This window comes from Dipodomys merriami, unplaced genomic scaffold, assembly GCF_024711535.1.
Source record: "Dipodomys merriami isolate MVZ:Mamm:240054 unplaced genomic scaffold, mDipMer1.0.p SCAF_435, whole genome shotgun sequence".
NCBI lineage: Eukaryota > Metazoa > Chordata > Mammalia > Rodentia > Heteromyidae > Dipodomys > Dipodomys merriami.
In genome coordinates, this window is record NW_027205993.1 from 475,830 (window position 1) to 496,042 (window position 20,213).

At 48.5% G+C, this 20,213-nt stretch overlaps 2 protein-coding genes across 4 annotated transcripts in view; both read right to left on the bottom strand.

Annotated features, from left to right (window-relative positions):
- LOC138807816 (metal transporter CNNM3) overlaps nt 1–4,125 on the bottom strand; it is a 32,361-nt gene extending 28,236 nt beyond the window's left edge. For all 3 annotated transcript variants that reach the window (XR_011366285.1, XM_069993597.1, XM_069993596.1), the window contains exon 1: nt 2,893–4,125. Coding sequence is in view for 2 of the 3 variants with exons in the window: in XM_069993597.1 (XP_069849698.1) it covers nt 2,893–4,117 (1,225 nt within the window). In the remaining variant the exon portion in view is untranslated. The remainder of the gene's footprint in view (nt 1–2,892) is intronic.
- A 7,207-nt stretch (nt 4,126–11,332) lies between these two features.
- Nucleotides 11,333–20,213, bottom strand: part of LOC138807819 (metal transporter CNNM4) — a 47,056-nt gene continuing 38,175 nt past the window's right edge. Inside the window, exons 4-7 of the mRNA XM_069993603.1 lie at nt 20,030–20,199; nt 19,735–19,831; nt 14,372–14,556; nt 11,333–13,851 (exon numbers count right to left, since the gene is read on the bottom strand). Of these exons, the coding sequence (XP_069849704.1) occupies nt 13,654–13,851; nt 14,372–14,556; nt 19,735–19,831; nt 20,030–20,199 (650 nt within the window). The 3' untranslated portion in view covers nt 11,333–13,653. The remainder of the gene's footprint in view (nt 13,852–14,371; nt 14,557–19,734; nt 19,832–20,029; nt 20,200–20,213) is intronic.

Consider the following 20,213-nt stretch of genomic DNA (forward strand, 5'->3'; position numbering starts at 1 on the left):
AGATCTCAGCCTCCTGAGTAGCTAGGATTACAGGCATGAGCCACCGGCACCCGGCTGGGAATGTTTTCTTAAGAAACCTGTTAACAAGACTTTGAAACACCAAAGGGACAACTGTAGTCTGTACACTATTCCCTTAAAAAAGAAGGAAGTCAAAATGTTAGGTGATATGACAAAACTAACAGGACTTAAGAAACAAAGAACTCCCACTCATTTGGTTGAACCACTACTAAATATCCCCATGCTGCTGATCACATATATGGTATATAACATATGAGCACCATTATATATTACAGACTGTGATAGACAATTTGCTCCAGGAAAGTTAGAATGAACTTGTGACTTTAAATGAGCATCATTATTCCACAATACTGTGAATTTCCGGAAATTAAGTAATCACTTAATCACGATCAAAAAAAAAAAAAAAAAAAAAGAACCTTGGGGAAGGGAGGGAGGGAGGGGATGGTAGGGGGAAAACAATGGAGGGGGTAACAATGTTCAAGAGGAAGTGGAAGTGTACTCATTACCTCACTCATGTAACTGTAACCCTCTGTATAGTATCTCTACAATAAAAAAAATTAAAAAAAAAAAAAAAAGAAGGAAGTCTAGCTGGGTCACACCTGTAATTCTAGCTACTTGATGCCAGCCCCAGGAGAAAAGTTCATGAGACTACTTTTCAACCCATATGCCTGTCATCACAAGCTAAGTGAGGCTGAGATTGGGAGGATTACAGTATCAGGCTAGCCTGAGTAGGAAAGTCCTTGATACTAGGTCTCTGTGAAGGAAAACTGGACAGGGTTGTTAGCAAATTTCTGTGATCCCAGCCAAGCCTAAAAATGATAAGATTGTGACCCAGGTTCATACCAGAGGGAAAGAGACACCTTATCCTAAAAACAACCAATTAAAGAAGACGGGACTAGTAAAAGACAAGGTTGGAGGCATGGCTGAGCAAGTTTTTCCCAGTACTACCAATGACAGAGGAGAGAGGAAATGGAGGGAGAGGGGAGATATGGCAGCTGTACCTCCAGGTTCATTCCATCTACTAATTAATTCCAAGCTACAACCCCCACCTCCCAGCATTTGCTCTACTAACAAGCATTAACTACCAGCAGCATACCAGGCCCAAGTATTTTACAAATCAACCCCAGTTCTTTTATAGACTCATCACTAACAGCTAAAAACTTTAAGCAAGGTTCCTAAACAACCTTCCCAGGACCTAGGACCTCAATAGGCAGACATAGAACGGAACCCAGTCTTCTGACTCAAGGACCATACTGCTGGCCCCCACATCATGAGAACATCATACTTTAGGATTACTAGCCTCAACAGTCTACTTATCACCAGGAACCTCCATGTGGACCCCACCACAGGTTCCCTCCCCAGAGAGGAGATCAGGGCCATATTTGAAGGAAATGGCCAGGAGCCTCTGAGAGTTCACAGCTGCCAATCCAAGCCATCAGCCCACTCCTTAGCTATACCCAGCTGTGTGCAAGAATGAAAGGAGGTGAGGTATAGAGATGGCCTGTCGGAGCCTAGCACACAGCAGCACTCAACACACTATGTAGTGCTTATTCACAAAGACCTGCCTTCCTGCACTAATGATGTTCAAGGGCTCACTGAGATCCTTCTATTTGGACCTTGGGCCAGACGACTTCCCACCTGCCCAGGTCAGAGGGCACCTCCCATCACACTCTTTAGAATAGAGTATATTCAGAGCCTGGCCTGGGATACACATATCCAGCCCAAAGGAATGCAGAGATGAGAAGCATGACTGTTGTCCAAGGTGGCTCTGGAACCCCAAAGAATGAGGATAGAGAAGACTACAGAAGAACCAATGCCTTAACATTTTTAGACGGCCTCAGTGTTTTTACTTTTTTGGGGGGTGGAGAGTGAGGGTGGGGCTTGAACTCAGGGCCTGGGCACTGTTCCTGAGCTTTTTTGCTCAAGGCTAGCATAATACCACTTTGAGCCACACTGCCACTTCCGGTTTTCTGATGGTTAACTGGAGATAAAGAGTTTCAGTGGACTTTCCTGACCCATCTGGCTTTGAACCGCAATCTCAGCCTCCTAAATAGGATTACAGCTGGCCACCAGCGGCCAGCTCTGTGTTTTTACTTCAATTCTGGGAGTTACTCAAAATATTGAAAGGAAGCAGTAAAAACGTGGAGCTAAGAGAGGACCTGATAAACCTTACTTAAATGTAAGAAAAAGAGAGAACAGGACAGCTCAGCAGTAGACCACTGGCCTGGCATGAATGAAACCTTAGGTCTAATCCTGAAAAAAAGAATTAAAAATTGAGGAGATTAAAAAGAAAAAAACAGGAAAAGTTGCAGCAGTCGACAAGAGGAAATTAGCTCAGCATGCATTATAAAATTTTTCTCAATACTTATGCCATTCCTTGGTCTGCAATCCTGAAGGCAACAAGCTATCAAAGATCTTAGCAAGACCATGGGAGCATCTCAAGTTCAGTTAATTTGATATTAAGTGTGTACAGATAATAGCATCAGAATATGTGGAGTTCACCTTTTCTATGTCCTTCTAGCTGGTATCTACGAATTCTGCTCCACTATAAAGCTCAAGTGCACAAAAAAAAAAAAAAATGCCCTGTGGTGTTAAAAATCAAGTAGCAGTATCTTTCTCCAAATCGGGAGGAGGGCTCCCATGAAGGGGTGTGTGAAGATCTTTCTTTGTGTGTGTCATACTCAGGGTCTGGGTGCTGTCTCTTAGCTTTTTTTGCTCAAGACTGACATTCTACCACTCAAGCCATAGAACTGCATCCCACTCTGAACGAGTCTTTTAAAATATCTTAAAAAGGCATTCCCAGATTCAATGACATCGCCTTCTGGAATAGGTAGGTGCCTTCCACGGGGAGTTGGTCCTGATCCCCTTCCTTACCTCGCTTGAATTCCTCCAGGACGGCGTCTAGCTTGGTGTCGTTAAAGACGAAGTGAAGTGGATGGTTGTAAAAGCGGGTGATGGTGGTGAGTGGCGTGCAGTCTTCGGGGTCCACGAAGGCCAAGTCCTTGAGATAGAGCATGTCTACGATGTTGGAGCGCTCGTCCTCATACACTGGGATGCGCGTGTGACCGCTCTGCATGATGCTGGCCAGGACGCCGAAGTCCAGCACGGCGCTGGCGTCCAGCATGAAGCAGTCTTCGAGCGGGGTGAGCACGTCCTCCACGGTCCGGTAGCGCAGCACGCCCTTGCTCAGGTCATGGTAGGGATCGCCACCGCCGCGCGCCAACTCCAGCACCCGCTCGCGTAGTCGCCCGGGCCTCGCTGCCATCTCCAGTAACTGCCCCACGGGCAGCGCCACCGGCAGGGTGAGCAGCACCGCCAGGCGGCTGAGACCGAGCGCTCGGGGCGCCAAAGCCAGTGCCCAGCGCCCGCTCACGGCGGCCGGCAGCACCTCGCCCACCAGAAACACGAGCCCTGCGCAGCCCAGCACGGCAGGCACGGCGCGTTGGCCCGCTGCGCGGTACAACACCACCGCCAGGGCCGCCTGCGCCAGGCTGGCGAGGAGTAGCAGCGCGCCCAAGGCGCAGCCGGCCCAACGCCGAGCCGGTTCCAGGCGCCGGGCCGCCGCACGCTCCGTTTCCGAACCGCTCTCGCGCAGCACCTGCACGTCGGCGGGCGCCAGCGCCAGCGCACTCAGCTGCAGGCCTCGGGCCAGCGCCGCCAGCGCCAGCAGCCCGGCCGCCCCCAGGCCCAGCGCCCAGGGCGGCGCCGCCTCCTCCGCTCCGCCGCCGCCGGGCTCCACACGCACCGCCAGCAACGCGGAGTGCGGACGGCCGGCCTCAGCGCGCAGACGCAGCAACGCGCGCCACTCGCCCGGAGGGGGCACCGCCTCCTCGGACGACACAGCCAGCCCGCCCTCGGGGCAGCCGGCCCCTTCAGGGGCCACCCAGGTCCAAGAGCTGTTGGCCAAGCCCGAGCCAAAGAGGCGCAGGCGGAAGGTGGCCTCTGGAGAGGCCTCTCCGCGCACCCACCCGGAGCCCACCTCCTCCAGGCAGAAGCCTAGCAGTCGCGGGCCCGGCGCCACCTCCCCCGCGGCGTTGCCCAGGTAGAACACAGCGAGCACCCAGCCTAGCCGACCGGCCGCAGCTGCAGCCGCCGCCATCGCCCGCAGCCCCCTCTCGGCTTGTCGCGCAGCCTACCCCGCTCGCCCCGCGCCTCCGCCTCCCCTGGCCAATCATCGCCCGCCTTTTCTCCCCATCAGCCAATAGGCGGCCGATGAGGGCGGGCCCTGGGGGTCGGGCTAGGCTGCACCAGGGAGTAAACAAGCGGCGCGGGGCGGGCCGGGGGCGTGGGGCCCTTGGCCCGCCTGGGTAGCAGTGGTCCCGGGGCGAGCTGTGGCCCGCGCCTGGGGACGCCGAGTGGTGAGCCGGGCTGTGGGCCCTGAGGGGGCCTCCGACTCCGCGCGCCCGAGGTTGGTACGGAGCTCTGGATTCAGCGCGGGTCGTGGCGCGCCTGAAGTTGCCCTGAAGATACGTGTGCGGAAAGCATGTGGTTTCTTTTTATTTTAAAGGTCCTCCAGGAACTAGGGATGGCTTTCCAGAAGCCATTGGGGACGGCGTAACTGAGGTCCCACCGGAAAGACCCTTAGTAAAAGCACAAACATACAAAGCTAGTTTATCGGGGCGCCGGTGGCTCTCGCCGGTCAGCTAGCTACTCAGGAAGCTGAGATCTGAGGGTCGCGGGTCGAAGAAAAGCCCGAGAGAGGCTCATCCGCACTTAATCACCAGAAAATCCGCAAGTGGCGGAATGGCTCAAAATGGCAGAACGCTAGCTTTGAGCGAAAAAGCTCCAGGAACAGCGCCCGAGCCCTGAGTTCAAGCCCCATGACCGGCAGAAACAGAATCAACAACCACAGAAAGCACGGTGGTGTATCCGGTCGCTCGTGGCTCACACCCGTACTAGCTCCTCAGGAGAGGGAGATCTGAGGATCGCAGTGGAAAGCCAGCCCCAGCAGGAGAAAGTCGGCGAGACGTTCATCTCCAATGAACTACACCTCATCCCCCACCCCCCACCCCCAAAAGCCATAAGTGGAGCTGCCGCTTGAGCAAAAGAGCTCAGCGACAGCGCCCAAGCCCTGAGTTCAAGGCCCAGAGCCCGTTTCACTGAATCCTCACAGCGGCTTCATATAATGAGTATCTTACGGGAGAAAAAATGAAGCTCCCAGACTCAGCACGGATGAGTTCTGATGCAACCTAACACCCCAGTCACCATTCTAGCCCTGCTATGAAGCTGCAGCTCTGTCAGGAATTTCTAAGATCTGCTAATTCCACTCCCAGTCCTTAAGAGGATTCCTCAGGACAAGAATTCCCTTATTTATGTATGTGTATGCCAGTACTGGGGCTTGAATTCACTCACGGCTTGGGCACTGTACCTTTTTCACTCAAAGCTAACACTTGAGCCACAGCTCCATTTCCTGCTTTTTGCTGGTTAATTAGAGATAAGGGTTTTTGCCGGTCGCTGGTGGCTCACTCCTGTCATCCTAGCCACTCAGGAGGCTGAGATCTGAGGATCGTGGTTCAAGGCCAGACAGCGCAGAAAAGTCCGTGAGACTTTTTATCTTCAATAAACCACCAAAAAACCGAAAGTGGCGCTGTGGCTCAAGTGATAGAGCACTAGCCTTGAGCTGAAGAGCTGAGGGACAGCACCTAGGCAAAGTTCAAGCCCCAGACCAACAACAACAGTTTCATAGACTTGGCTGGGAATGTGGCTTAATAGTAGAGTGCTTGCCTAGCATGCATGAAGCCCAGGGTTCAATTCCTCAGTACCACATAAACAGAAAAAAAAAAAAAAAGCCAGAAGTGGTGCTGTGGCTCAAGTGGTAGAGTGCTAGCCCTGAGCAAAAAAAAGGGAGCTCGGGGATAGTGCACAGACCCTGAGTTCAAGCCCCATGACTGGCACAAAAAAAATAAAAAAGGTTCATAGACTTTCCTGCCAGGATGGTTCAAATCACCATCTTCAGATCTCAGCCTTCTGAATGGCTAGCATTACAGATATGAGCCACTGATGCCCAGCTAATGCCCTTATTTTATAAACAATTTGCTTGTGGAATGTTTGGCGCTCACTGCACATGAGTTTTATGTGCTTTCAGGCTGCTACGGTGCCCTACCATTGCCTGCCTCCTCACAGTCTACAGAATAAGCCACCACCTGAAGCAATAATGACATGACTGGGGCGTTGCACAGGACTGTCCTGTCTCCTCTAAAGAAAAAAAGATTGTGTAAGCATTATACTGGACTCTGCCATCCAGTGATCACTTCTTCCTGTCCAGGTCAAGATAAAATGCTGACTTGGAGATAGAACAGATGATGTGACCCAAATGAGTCATGTGCCTGAAGTCATTAACTAGCAAAGAACAGTTCTAGAGGAAAGGAAGGAAATCCCTGTGGAGTCAGAAATACAAACTCTTGCCTTTGGCAAGTCACCTTCTTCCATGCTCTCAATCTTGCTTTGAAAACAACCATAGGGGCTGGGAAGTTGGCTCAGTGGTAGAGCGCTTGCCTTGCATGCCTGAGGCCCTGGGTTCCATTCCTCAGCACCACATAAACAAAAAGAAAAAAGCCGGAAGTGGCGCTGTGGCTCAAGTGGTAGAGTGCTAGCCTTGAGCTGAAGAGCTAAGGGACAGCACTCAGGCCCAGAGTTCAGGCCCCACGACTGGACCCAAAAAAAAAAAAGAAAAAAAAAAAAAAAAAGAAAACAACCATAGTGAATTTTTTAAAGGGAAAAACTCAATAGAAGAACAATTGGATCAAGCTTTGAAAATACTAATTATTTAAACTACTAATACCTAAAGATACAAAGAATCTAGGACTGAGAAGACAAAGATGATGCTCAGAGGTTTTCCTTGTGTTATGCTGTGTGTGTGTGTGTGTGTGTGTGTGTGTGTGTGTGTGTGTGTGTGTGTGTGTGTGTGTGTGTGTGTGTGTGTGTGTGTGTGTGTGTGTGTGTGTGTGTGTGTGTGTGTGTGCTGGTCCTGGGGTCTGGGCGCTATCCCTGAGCTGCTTTTGCTCAAGGCTATTGCTCGACCACTTGAGCCACAATTCTACTTGTGGCTTCCTTGTGGTTAACTTGACATTAGTCTCACAGACTTTCTTACCTGAGCTGGCTTTGAACTGCAGTCCTCTGATCTCAGCCTTCTGAGTTTCTAAGATTACAGGCATGAGCTACCTGCACCTGGCCTTTGTGTCATTTTTTTTTCTTTTTCTTTTTTTTTTTTTTGCGTCGGGTCCTGGGGCCTGAACTCTGGGCCTGGGCGCTGTCCCTCAGCTCTTCAGCTCAAGGCTAGCACTCTACCACTTGAGCCACAGCGCCACTTCCAGCTTTTTTCTTTTTGCTTATGTGGTGCTGAGGAATCAAACCCAGGGCCTCAGGCATGCAAGGCAAGCACTCTACCCCTGAGCCACCTTTCCAGCCCCTTTGTGTCATTTTTTAACCTGCTGCTGGTTGGTTAGTCATAGCTATAGTCTTACTGATCACTTATACCAAGACATTTTAAAAGCTGGTAGGCAGCAGTTTATATCTGTATTTCTAGCTACTCAAGAGGCTGAGTGCAGCTGGGTGCTGGTGGCTCACGCCTGTAATCCTAGCTACTCAGGAGGCTGAGATCTGAGGATCAAAGTTCAAAGGCAGCCCGGGCAGGAAAGTCCTCGAGACTCTTATCTCCAATAAACCACTAGAAAACCGGAAGTAGCGCTGTGGCTCAAGTGGTAGAGCGCTCACCTTGAGCTGAAGAGCACAGGGACAACGCCCAAGCCCAGAGTTCAAGCCCCACAACTGACAAAAAAAAAAAAAAAAGGCTGAGAGCTGTTGGATCAAGGCTTAAAGCCAGCTGGGGCAGAAATGTTGGAGACTCCCTCTCGAAAACAATGCCAGGCTGGGGCTGGTGGCTCATGCCTGTAATCCTAGCTACTCAGGAGGCTGAGATCTGAGGATCACGGTTCAAAGCCAGCCCGGGCAGGAAAGTCCATGAGACTCTTATCTCCAATAAGCCACTAGAAAACCAGAAGTGGTGCTGTTGCTCAAGCGGTAGAGCACTAGCCTTGAGCTGAAGAGCTGAGGGACAGAGCCCAGGCCCAGAGTTCAAGACCCACAACCAACCAAAAAACAAAAAACAATGCCAGGTCCCAGTGGCTCACACCTGTAATCCTAACTACTCAGAGGTGGAAATCTGAGGATGACAGTTCAAATCCAGCCCAGGCAGGAAAGTTTCTGAGACTCTTCAGTAAAATACCAAAAGCCAGAAGTAGAGCTGTGGCTCAAGTAGTAGATTACTAGTCTTGAGAACAAAAGTTCAGGAATAGCACCCAGGCCAAGATCAGGACAGAAAAAAAAAAAAAAAAAAAAGCAGAGTTGGAGATGTGACTCAATTGGTAGAATACTAGCTGAGCAAGTATGAGGCCAAGTTCAAAATCTGGTACTACCAAAAGACATTTCTACTTTTTATCTATTTATTGCTATTATTACTGTAGTAGGAATTGGATGGAGAGCCTCATTGATGCTAAGCAAATACTCTAGTACTTGAGCCACTTTTTTTTTTTTTTTTTTTTGGTCAGTCATAGGGCTTAAACTCTGGGCCTGGGCACTGTCCCTCAGCTCTTCAGCTCAAGGCTAGCACTCTACCACTTGAGCCACAGCACCACTTCCAGTTTTCTAGTGGTTTATTGGAAATAAGAGTTTCCTGGCCTTTTCTGTCCTGCCTGGCTTTGAACTGTGATCCTCATATCTCAGCCTCCTGAGTAGCTAGGATTACAGGCATGAGCTACCGGCACTCAGCTTGAGCCATATTTTTAAATGTTGCTTTTATTTTTATCTTGTAGTGTTGTTTTTGTTAGTGCCAATCTTGGGGCTTGAACTCAGGGCCTGGGCACTAAGCTTTTATGTTCAAAACAATTGCTCATAAAACAACAACAAAACTAGCTACTCTACCTACCACTTGAGCCATAGCTCCACTTCTAGCTTTTTTTTTTTTTTTTTTTTTTTGGTAATTGGAGATGAATGTCACAGACTTTCCTGCCCAGGCTGGCTTCAAACCACAATCCTCAGAGCTCAGCCTCCTGCGTTGCTAGGATTGCAGGCCTAGGCTTGTGAGCCACCAGCACAGCTTTTTATCTTTTTGAGATAAATTATCTATTAACTTTGCAGAGGCTAGCTTCCAACATGCTTGGCTTAAGTATTTATTCTTCAGTTTGAGATTCATAGCTCCTGCTGGACATAGTGGTATATGCCTATAAACCCAGCACTTAGGAGGCTGAAGCAGGAGGATTTTAAATTTAAGACCAGTCTGCTACAAAGTGAGACCCTGCCTCAAAACATACAAACTCATATAGCTATTGGGTGAAACCTCACTGGCTAAGTAACTCCTACATATCTCTGAAGGCTTAACTCAAATGTCCTTTCCTCTAAATGATATTTCCTGACTTGCTGACTAGTTTGAGTCAAGGTTATTGGAGCTATTTGCTTCCCCCAACCCCCAGAATAGGTAGTACTTACCTTATTTTCATTTATCCAACAAGTGTTTCCTCCTTGTGTGCCTGCACAACATAGGTACTGTTCTAATGCTAGGACTGTGGTGGGAATAAGATAAAGCCCTTGCCCTCATGAAACTTCGATTCTACTGCGGGAACAGCAGAAAATACACAGGTCTGCATTTAAATTTCTAGCAGTGAATACTAGAGGAAAAAAGGTAAGCTAGGAAACCAAGAGATTGAGATGATTCCGTTTTAGATAGGATAATTAGGGAAGGCCTAGAACCTAGGGCTTCACAAACGCTAGGCAAAGCTGTACCACTGAGCTATATCCCCACCACATCTGAACAGAAATTTAAATGAAGTGAGGAACCTCACAAAGATTTGGGAGAAGTGTCTCAAAAAGAGACAGCAAGTAAAAAGTCACTTGTGTGATTTTCTCCCTGGTGTGGGGCTGGGGATGGGGTGGGGTAGTGGGGAGTGGCGGTGGTCTTCTTTAGGAAGTTCACTGAGGAGTTGGCAGTAGCTGGCACACAGCAGGGGCTTAAACGTATTTGGAATGGAATGTCCGTCTGTACATAACTTTTGCTACTACATCTATCTAACAATCCTCTTTACTTTGATGTCTCCCTAATTGCTTCCCTTCTCTCTTTTTTTTTTTTCTTCCATGTCAGTCATAGGGCTTGAACTCTGGGCCTGAGCACTGTCCCTGAGCTCTTTGGCTCAAGACTAGTGCTCTACCACTTGAGCCAAAGTGCCACTTCCAGTTTTCTGGTAGTTTATTGGAGATAGCTTCTCATGGACTTACATGCCCAGGCTGACTTTGAACTGCTATTCTCAGCCTCCTGAGTAGCTAGGGTTATAGACATAAGCGACAGGTGCTCAGCTTCCTCCTCTTTTTTGAGAAACAGGATCTCATTTTTTTAACTCAGGTTAGCCTTGAACTTGGGATCTTCTGCCTCAAGTCTCCTAAGTGCTGTGACTACAGACATGCACTGCCACACCTGGCTCTGAGTACCTCCTTTTCAAACACCAGTCTGTTGGCTGTTAAGTTGGTTGCTGGTGCCCTTTCCATTTGTGCACTGGACAGCACACACTCTAAGACCATATGATGTGTGTACTGAGGATTCCACAGCTGCAATTCGGAGAATGGAAGCTACAAGATAATCCTCCATCAGGCTCTTCAGAGGATGTACATGCCAAACCTTGAAACCATACCAGCCTATCAGTATGGACAAAGAGGCAACTAATGTAATAATACCATTACACATATCTGATCAAGCTTGTCCATTCTCATGCTCCAAAGAGATAGGCAATTTTTCTTCTTTTTTTTTTTTCCCCCGCCAGTTGTGGGGCTTGAACTCTGGGCCTGGGCGCTGTCCCTCAGCTCTTCAGCTCAGGGCAAGCACTATCACTTGAACCAAAGTGCCATTTCCAGGTTTCTGGAAGTTAAAGAGTCTCACGGACTTTCCTGCCTGGGCTGGCTTTTAACTACGGTGCTCAGAGCTCAGCTTCTTGAATAGGTAGGATTACAGACTGATGCCTAGCTGACAATTATTCTTTCTAGCTCTGCCTCCTCTAGCATCCACAGGAAAAGACCAAAGTCACCTAATTTACAGGATTCCTGCTGTGGCACTTAAGAACATTTGCCCTATATGTCTACCAGCAGCTGCCACTCTTCAACTCCTGTGACAATAGCCTTAATTATAAGTGTTTTGTAAATTACAGTTTTCCTTGCTAAAGAGTCCTATAACACTTTATTGCCCCTGGCCGTTACAAATGACAGTCACAGTCACTTCTATCTGCCATAGATGTTAATATGGACAGAAATGAAACAGGCAAGCTATACACTTACCAAGACTTAAACATATTTCATTTTATTACCAATCAAAAATAAATTCCATATATTGTTCAGCAAATATTATCATTGTTTTGTGACAAAAGACACAAGAGTCATAACAACAAAACTCCCCGAGAGTCAAACTCATAACAATGCCAAAATAAATCACAAAAATATACAAATTAAAATTTTATGCAAAATAAATAGGAGTTATTTGCTATGGTGGCTGTGACTTGCCTACCCATTTGGATGCCAATTGCAATGTCTCACTTGGGAGACATGCACAATAGGTCAGTTCCAGAGTATGGCTCAGCCCAGGAACCAGAGGTTGGAATAGGAAGTGAAAAATTGCACTGGGAGGAGGAAGTCATTGGACCGGTAATATTTGGAAATAATTATGACCCTCTGCAAGAAGTGATTGTAAATGGGATGATGTCGGGGAGGGGAGAGGGACTGTCAGTTGGTAGTAACCATGTGCAAAGAGGTAGCTGCAGAAGTGTGTGCACCTGTTCCTTTTGCTTCACACCTACTCACGTGGCTCAGGCCAACGTGTTTTGCTCCACCTGGCACAATCAGGTACACAGCTGGGCTAGCTCCTTTTGGGACTCAGCAAGCTGCTCTTGTAGAAAACTAAGAGTTTCCTATGTGGGGGTGGGGAGTGTCAAAGGTCAGGTGGTTTTTCTTCTTTTGGTTGACAACTTATTACCATCTTTTCTTCCAAGCTTCTAGGAGTAAAGTCTGTGCTGGGGATGACCTCAGTCTGGCCAGGGCCACACTTGGTGCAAGACACACCCTGTTCCTAGGAGTTAGGATTCACTGGGTACCTAGTGAGCAGAACACTTGGGCAACAGGACAATGCCACTGGCTAAGGAAAGGTACAAATAAAAACTACTCAGGCAGAAAGCCTGCAGCATCTCCTCCACCACACCCCAGCTTCTATTCCACTTAACAAGATGGACGTGGCCCCAGCTTCCCCACAGTGAAAGCCTGGACCTCTACAGCATGGCCTGATTCCAAAACCCAGGGAAGAGGGCTGAGGCAGGGCTGCACACAGGGGTGGGCTGTCAGTACCACCAGCTGCAGCGAGGCCAGGCTGCACGCTCTCACTAGGGTCTCACAAGTACAGGAAACCAGGGCTGCCAGTGGCAAGCCTTTAACGAGATCCCTTATTTCCCAGGGTTCCTTAAGTGGACAAATAAGATCAGGGAAACCTCAGCAAGCAGCTGAGAAAAAGGCATGACAAACAAGCTCCTGTCTTCACTCCCCAGAGAGATTGGGGTATGGAGATGAGAAATAAGTCTGGGAAAAGGGTTTCCTGGGCCAACTGAGCCTGACCTCCTTGTAGGTAGGTATGGGTAGAATTAACTGCTAACAATGCAGACGTCTATGACCAGAGTCTTTTCTGGTATAGAAAGGAGGACTGCAGACAAGTTACCTCTGGTACAGATGCCCTCCCCATCAAGGGGGGGAACCTTTGGTAAAAGTGAGGTCAGGGCCTGAGAAGCAGGTAAGCAATTGTAAAGCCAAACACTGCCTAACACTTGGAGGCAGCCCCATCCCAGGGGGGAGGGGGGTTGTCTGAAGGAGTATATGGGAGATGGGGAGGGTCCTTAGTCAAGCCTTGACTCACCAGGAGAGCCATCAACAGAGTTCTGGGAGATTTCTGATCCAGTGGTTGACAGCAGTAGATGTGCTCCCCTCTGTTGCTGGGGTTATCATGTCCCTGATCAGTTACCCAGCTGTTCGCAGCTTCAATGACCTCAGATGGGGCTTGGTGCACATGTCCAGGCAGCTGATCTCAATGCCATTTGGTTCTTTGCTTCCTAGGAAGAGCCAATCCCTTCTCCTATGGGCTCTGGGCCTCCACGGTGGTAGCAGAAGCATGGCTCCCAGAGTCAAGGATTTGGACTAGAAGATCATGTCAGAGCAGAGTATGGCTCTTGCTTCCTAGGGTGAGAACCCTCCCTCTTTTAAAGTCTTTTTGGAAAAAAAATTTTTTTAATATAAAATTCCTTAACCCTGTCTTCCCTTCCCAAAATGATATTTAAAAAGAGGAGCAATGAGCCTAGCTTAGAAATTCTGTAAGTAAAAAAACCAGCCTTTGCTCACATAGCTGGCCTACTGCCTCACTGGACCAGGGCTGGGCAGCCACCACCACAGTGCTGTTCAGAGGTCCCTGTCAGCAGCTAGGTCCCCATAGGTAGGACTGTCTGGCTGCTTAGTTATGCAGGCTATCTATCTACCTGCACCCCTTCTGGCCTAACAGGCTCCCTGTCTTCATGTGGGCCCACCAGGGAGGCCCCCGCAGGGTGGGCGGGGGGCCCCCAGGCCCTCCTGTCAGATGGCACTCTCTTGAGAGGCTCTGTGTAGCAAGGAGTTGCGCTCATTGAGAAGAGTCGTGGTCTCATCCACCACCGACAGCTGAGACTTCTCAGAAAAGTTCTCTGCACAGGAGGTAGAGCCATCCAAGGGAAACTGAGGGCTGCTCTCCATGCGGGAGGCCAACAGTCCATTCTGGTACTGCTGCCGAGTGATCTGAAAAAGGTGAGAGAGGGGGATGAGATTGCAGGGCTGAGGCTGGGAGGCAGGTCTCAAGGCCAGACTGGGCCTGGGGAACGGACCAGACTAAGGCCACAACACACGACCTGAACAGGAGTGGTGGCTAGAACTCATGCAAAGAACACTGGGCAGGGCTGGGCTCACACCCAATCCTAGCTACTCAGGAGGCTGAGATCTGAGAATTGCAATTTGAAGCCAGTCTGAGTAGGAAGGCCCATAAGACTAGCTTCCAAAAAATTAGGCATGAAGCTGTGGCTCAAGTGGTAAAGTGCTAGCCTTGAACAAAAAAGCTCAGGGACAGCTCCTAGGCCTTACATTCAAGCCCCAGACAAGCACCTGCACACATCTGCGTGTGCGCGCATGCACACACACACATACACACACACACACACACAAATATAGGGGCAAGAATGGGAAGGAAGTGTCTGGATTTGGTGGATGAAGAAAGGTTTTACTGACTCTTGTAAAATGAGGGAGGGCTGTGAGAGATGCTTACCTTAATGTACTGAAGGTCCATAAGTGCCCGGACGCTGAAGTCAGAGGTGTATTGGCCCAGGCTGCAGCTGCCAAACTGGTTACAGCTGCTTGTGAGGGTGGTGGAGGGCGACATATCTATGCTGTGGTCTGGGTAACTGAGGGAGGCCGAGCGACTGAGAGGGACGGGGTGGGATGGGGATCGGTCTGTGGGGAGAGTAGAGGCCATCAGGCTGAGAGCCATTCTGACACCTTTTCCAACTCTTGTCTGAAGGCCTGGCCCACCCAGTGTTCTTGGGGACAAGCAAGAGTATGTTGAAGCTCTAACTGCACAAGGTTTGGCCTCCTTAAAGCCAATGAGTTGGTATTTAGAAAAAGGGTCATGCAACAAATATTAACAAGTCTATTAAAGCCAACCAGCCAGAAAAGAAAACCCAAGACAAAGTTTATGGCTGCTATCCCTTTCTCAATAACAGCTTATGTCAAGTGACATAAGCAGTATACTTTTAAACAAAAGATTCTTATTAAAAGGAAGAACATACAGGTTGGGTACAGTGGTCCACACTATAATCCCAGCATCCAAGAGCTTGAGATCTAAGTATGGCAGTTCAAAGCTAGCCTGAGTGGACACATCTAGAAGACTCTTAACTACAATTAATCAGCCAAAAGCCAGAAGTGGAGGCAGGGTTCAAGTAGTAGAGTACCCATCATGAACAAAAAAGCTAAGTAAGTTCAAGCTCCATACTGACACAAAAGAAAAAGAACCGGCACAGGCCGGGCACCGGTGGCTTAAACCTATAATCCTAGTAACTCAGGAGGCTGAGGTCTGAGGATCAAAGTTCAAAGCTACGTCAGGCAGGAAAGTCCATGAGATTCTTATCTCCAATAAACCACTAGAAAACTGGAAGTGGTGCTGTGGTTCAAATGGTAGAGTGCTAGCCCTGAGCTGAAGAGCTGAGGGACAGCACCCGGGCCTAGAGTTCAGGCCCCACAACTGAGCAAAAAAAAAAAAAAAAAAAAAAAAAAAAAACCACACAGTTTGGACTCTTTCATTATGAAAACATGTTCCCAATATAATGCTGTCACATCCTATAAGACTCTTGGAGGGTCAAAGCTGTCTTCGGCACCTGACAGGCTCAGTATGGAACTCCGTGCTACTCACTTCTGTCTCACCCCCAGCCAGCCTGACAACAAACAGTTCCCTCTCACAGAAACTCAGAGATCCCTGCTGTGGGGCAGTGAAGGCCTCTCTACCCAGGAAAGGGCAATGACTCAAGCTTGAAGAACAGGGAAAGCTAGGAGGAACTAGCACAAAATTTTTGCACATCTTTAGTACTCAGTTTTGAGAATCCTTACAGAACAATGAAATGTACAAAAATGTTAATTGTGAAGCATGCAAGCTTGTTCAAACAGGAAGTGTACTGAGCTGATTTTCTATTTAATTAACTACTAAGTTACTAACTACTGGACTCTCTTATCCCGATCCCAGTGGAGACAGCAAACATGCTCAACTGAATACAGGCTTTATCCAAGTGAGGCCGAAGTAAGTAATACTCTATTTTTGTGATTTTTCACTTGTAAAAGTAGGAAAATAGACGCTGGCTATTCTATGACTGAGTAGTAGAATCTCATCCAGGAACAAGCAACAGAGGATCATGTATAAATAACTAACTTTAAGTAACACCACCAGAAAAACTGGGGGTACTACATGATATTTCACAGTAACTATTTGATAATAAAATGCTTTTTAGTTAATGCTTACTAACAACCCAGAAATAGGAGCTGAATTTACTTCTTTTATTTTTTTATTCTTCACTACTGGAAACTGAAACCATTCTCAATCATGCTATAGAAGTGCCCTCCTGCTAAGTTGGCACCAGGAATTGCATTTTAAAGTAACAAATTATGATGCATTAGAGGTCATAAAAGTTCTAGAAAGAAATACACCAGGGGCTGGGAAGGTGGCTCAGTGGTAGAGCGCTTGCCTTGCGTGCTTGAGGCCCTGGGTTTGATTCCTCAGCACCACATAAGCAAAAAGAAAAAAGCCGGAAGTGGCGCTGTGGCTTAAGTGGTAGAGTGCTAGCCTTGAGCTGAAGAGCTGAGGGACAGGCCCAGGCCCAGAGTTCAGGCCCCACGACCGGACCCAAAAAAAAAAAAAAAAAAAAAAAGGATGAGTGACTTCTTCTAATCCACACTTTTCCATTTATTTATTTGTTTGTTTATTTTGTTGGTCATGGGACTTGAACTCTGGGCCTGTAAGTTGTCCTGAGCTTTTTAACTCAAGGTGAACACTCTACCACTTGAGCCACAGTGCTACTTCTGGTTTTTTGGTGATTAATTGGAGATCAGAGTCTCACAAACTTTCCTGCATGGGCTGGCTTTGAACTGTGATCCTCAGATCTCAGCCTCCTGAGTAGCTAGGATTACAGGCATGAGCTATCGGCACCTGGCTTCCATTTATTTTTATTTTTTTATTTTATTTTTTGCCAATCCTGGAGCTTAAACTCAGGGCCTGAGCACTGTCCCTGAGCCTCTCTGTGTTCAAGGCTAGCACTCTAACACTTGAGCCACAGCGCCACTTACAGCTTTTTCTATTTATGCGGTACTGAGGAATCGAACCCAGGCCTTCATGCATGCTAGGCAAGTGCTCTACCACTAAGCCACATTCCCAGCCCTCCATTAAGAGTGTCCATTTAAAAGTGTCAAAATAATATAGTGTGTTCAGAATCATTAAGAAAAAACTTGCTGGGTGTGGTGGCTCATACCTAATAATCATAGCTACTCAGGAGGCTAGGATCTGAGGATCATGGTTTAAAGCCAGCTTGGGCAGGAAAGTTCATGAGACTCTGCTATGGTTCAAGTGGTAGAGTGATAGCTTGAGCAAAAGAAGTTCAGGGACAGCACCCAGGCCCTCAGTTCAAGCCCCAGGACCAGCAACCCCCACCTCCTCCCAAAAAGAAAGAAAAGATTTAAAAAACTGCAAAAAAATAAAAACTGAAAGGGCTGAGGGTATGGCACAAGCAAGATAAGGCCCTGGGTTCCATCCACACTACCACTACTTTAGTGCTAACAGGTTCTAAAACCTAGGAATCCTAAGGAACCTCAACTAGGATGTATCTGTCCAGTACTGTCCCCATGTCTCCTGGGATAGAGATCAGAGGAATGTGGTACATGGCTTTTGTCTTTTCCTGAACACTTTCTGACAGGAAGCCATATTTTAGTTGCAATTCAGAAAAATCAGTTCTCTCACTTATTGCCTGACAGATCTATGAAATGCATACAGGGCCACTTCCCACGTGAAAAGGTCAACACAGAGGAGGATTTAGCTAGTAACTTACAGATAGGGTTCTCAGGGTAGCCTGACTTTAGGGCTCCTCCCTTACTTGCTGGACTGTGGCCTTGTTTGGCAGGCCGCCAGATGGACCATAGCCACTGACTGGAAAGCAAGGCAGAAAGGTGGGAAGGGTTTCAGAAAGCTGATGAGAAGTCATGCTATCTTGCCCAGGCTTGAGAGCAGCCTGGAGCACTCAGCCTATCATCTGAATGGGTATATTTGTATGTGTGTTGATTTTTTATATGGGGGAGTGGGTTATGCCTTCTGAAGAACTGAAGAATCTGGGCTGGGAAGATGGCTCAGTGGTAGAGCGCTTGCCTTGCATGCCTGAGGCCCTGGGTTCGATTCCTCAGCACCACATAAGCAAAAAGAAAATAAGCCAGAAGTGGCACTGTGGCTCAAGTGGTAGAACACTCGCCTTGAGCTGAAGAGCTGAGGGACAGCGCCCAGGCCCAGAGTTCAGGCTCCACGACAGGACCCGAAAAAAAAAAAACAAAACAGAACTGAAGAATCTTTGTGGAGGCTCCATCACCAAAGCAAAATACTAGAGCAAAGTACTGGCTGGCTCCCAAGTGTGCCCAGGTGAGATCTCCCAGGTGTTTGTAGGGCTAGGTTAATACAGCTGCAGTGCATGACTTGGGCAACAGGTGGCAGTGTTCACTTTTCCAGCATGCCACATTACCTGCGAGCCAGAAGAGTAGAGAGTTTCTCTTGCCAGGCGGACACCCCACCTGGGTAGAAGGCACTAGAGCAAAGAGGAGGAGGTCAGTGACCTGAGTGGGGTCAGGAGGCAGGATATAGAGCCACAGGTACAGGATGGTGATAGACCTGACAGAGGAGTACATACTGGGCAGACCAAGAGGGCAGAGCTGGTCAAGTTTGCCCAGAATCATTTCTCCTTCTTGCCACTTCAAGTGGAATCTAAGGATTTACAGGTGGAAGGACAGAGCCCAAAACTCAGACAGTCCTCTGTGGCAGCACAGCTTCTCTGAACAAGGCACAATGTCTATAATCCCAACACGCAAAAGGCTGAGGCAGGATAGCCCCCAAGGCAAGAGGATCATGAGCTGAAGGCCAGCCTATGCTACCAAAGCGAATCTCTGTCTCAAAAAAAAATCTCCTCAAGTGGTATGAGCCTTATTTGTCCCCTACCCTAGAACCCTGCAGCGCCCTGATTCCGCATGAGCAGGGAAGACAATGTAGTGGATGAGCTTTGTTTATATTCATGGGTGCCTGACTTCTAACACTGGGTTCTTCTTGTCAATACATAGTGACAGGCACCATAGACGAGATCTCCAGGAATCACAGCCTGTTCCTAGATACCAAAGGGGGCTTTTATTCTCCACCCTGCAGGAATCTGGGGCCTCTCCCAAGGTCAGATGCTGGGGCTGAGCAGGGCAAGCTTAGCCTACAATACCAAACCTCCTCATCACTACACAGCCTCTCAAACAGGGGAAGTCTGTGCAAATTTGTCCAAAGACTACTGTTAAGGGAGATCAGTCCTCTGTGGGCTGCACCCAAATCTCTATATTTCATCTGAACAAACTCTGATCAAAAAACAGTGGCTGAACCCCCACCAAAAGCCAAATCCATGTGTAACCCACCCAGGCAAATAGGCCCTGGCCTGGCTCTTAACACTGGCACTTGGACACCCAAATCCTGTACCCCAGCCCCGCTCCCCCGCCCCCCACACTTGCCTCTACTTGAAAGGTCAGCAGCGCCCCCAAGGTCTCCAAGGTCCCCGGCTGGTCCATTCTAATCTCATCATGCTACCCCTCAAAGGCCAAACACCCTTTCCCACTTCCTGTCACAGCTATACACCAGCAACTGTGTGGGCTTCCTAAAAGGTCCCTCATATCTGCACAGTCCTTTCTCACAGCAGGCTGATTTCTCCATCTCAGGACACACCCCTTTTTCTCTTCCCTTTGGGCTTCCAAAGGGGAAAATACTCTGCTCCTCCAGGCCCAACAACTCAGAGGCCTGCATGGCCTCTGGAACCCCCTCATTTTCCACACATTGGAGGTCTGCATAAACCCAGCCTAACAACTCACCAGTGGGGATAGAGGACAGGGCCATGGTCCCATAGTATGAGAAGGCGCCAGTCTCAAACTTCATGTTCTCCTTCCCTGCTTCCACCTCTACCTTCCCCTGCAAGAACACAGAGTCAGAGTTACAACCACAGAAAGAGGTGAAGCCTGAGCAAACAGGGCATTACAGGAGGAAGAGCTGACTCCAGAGGCCTGTAGAGCTCAGTACGGCCTCTCAGGGAAGCAAGAGGGGCAAGAAGAGGTTCCATGACAGGGAGCAAGCTGACCACTAGCCTGGCCCAGGGTTGGGGGGACTCACCTGAAGGATGAGAATGAAGTAGTCAGCTGGCTTGTTCCGGGTGTACAGATAATGGCCTGAGCAGTATTTGTTACGTTCATCAAACTTGAGTTCCTGAATGACATCTGGGTACTTGAGCAGTCGCAGCAGGATTTTCTCTGATATCAAAGAGGGGCTAAACTGGGATACCTCTAGAGACAGAGAC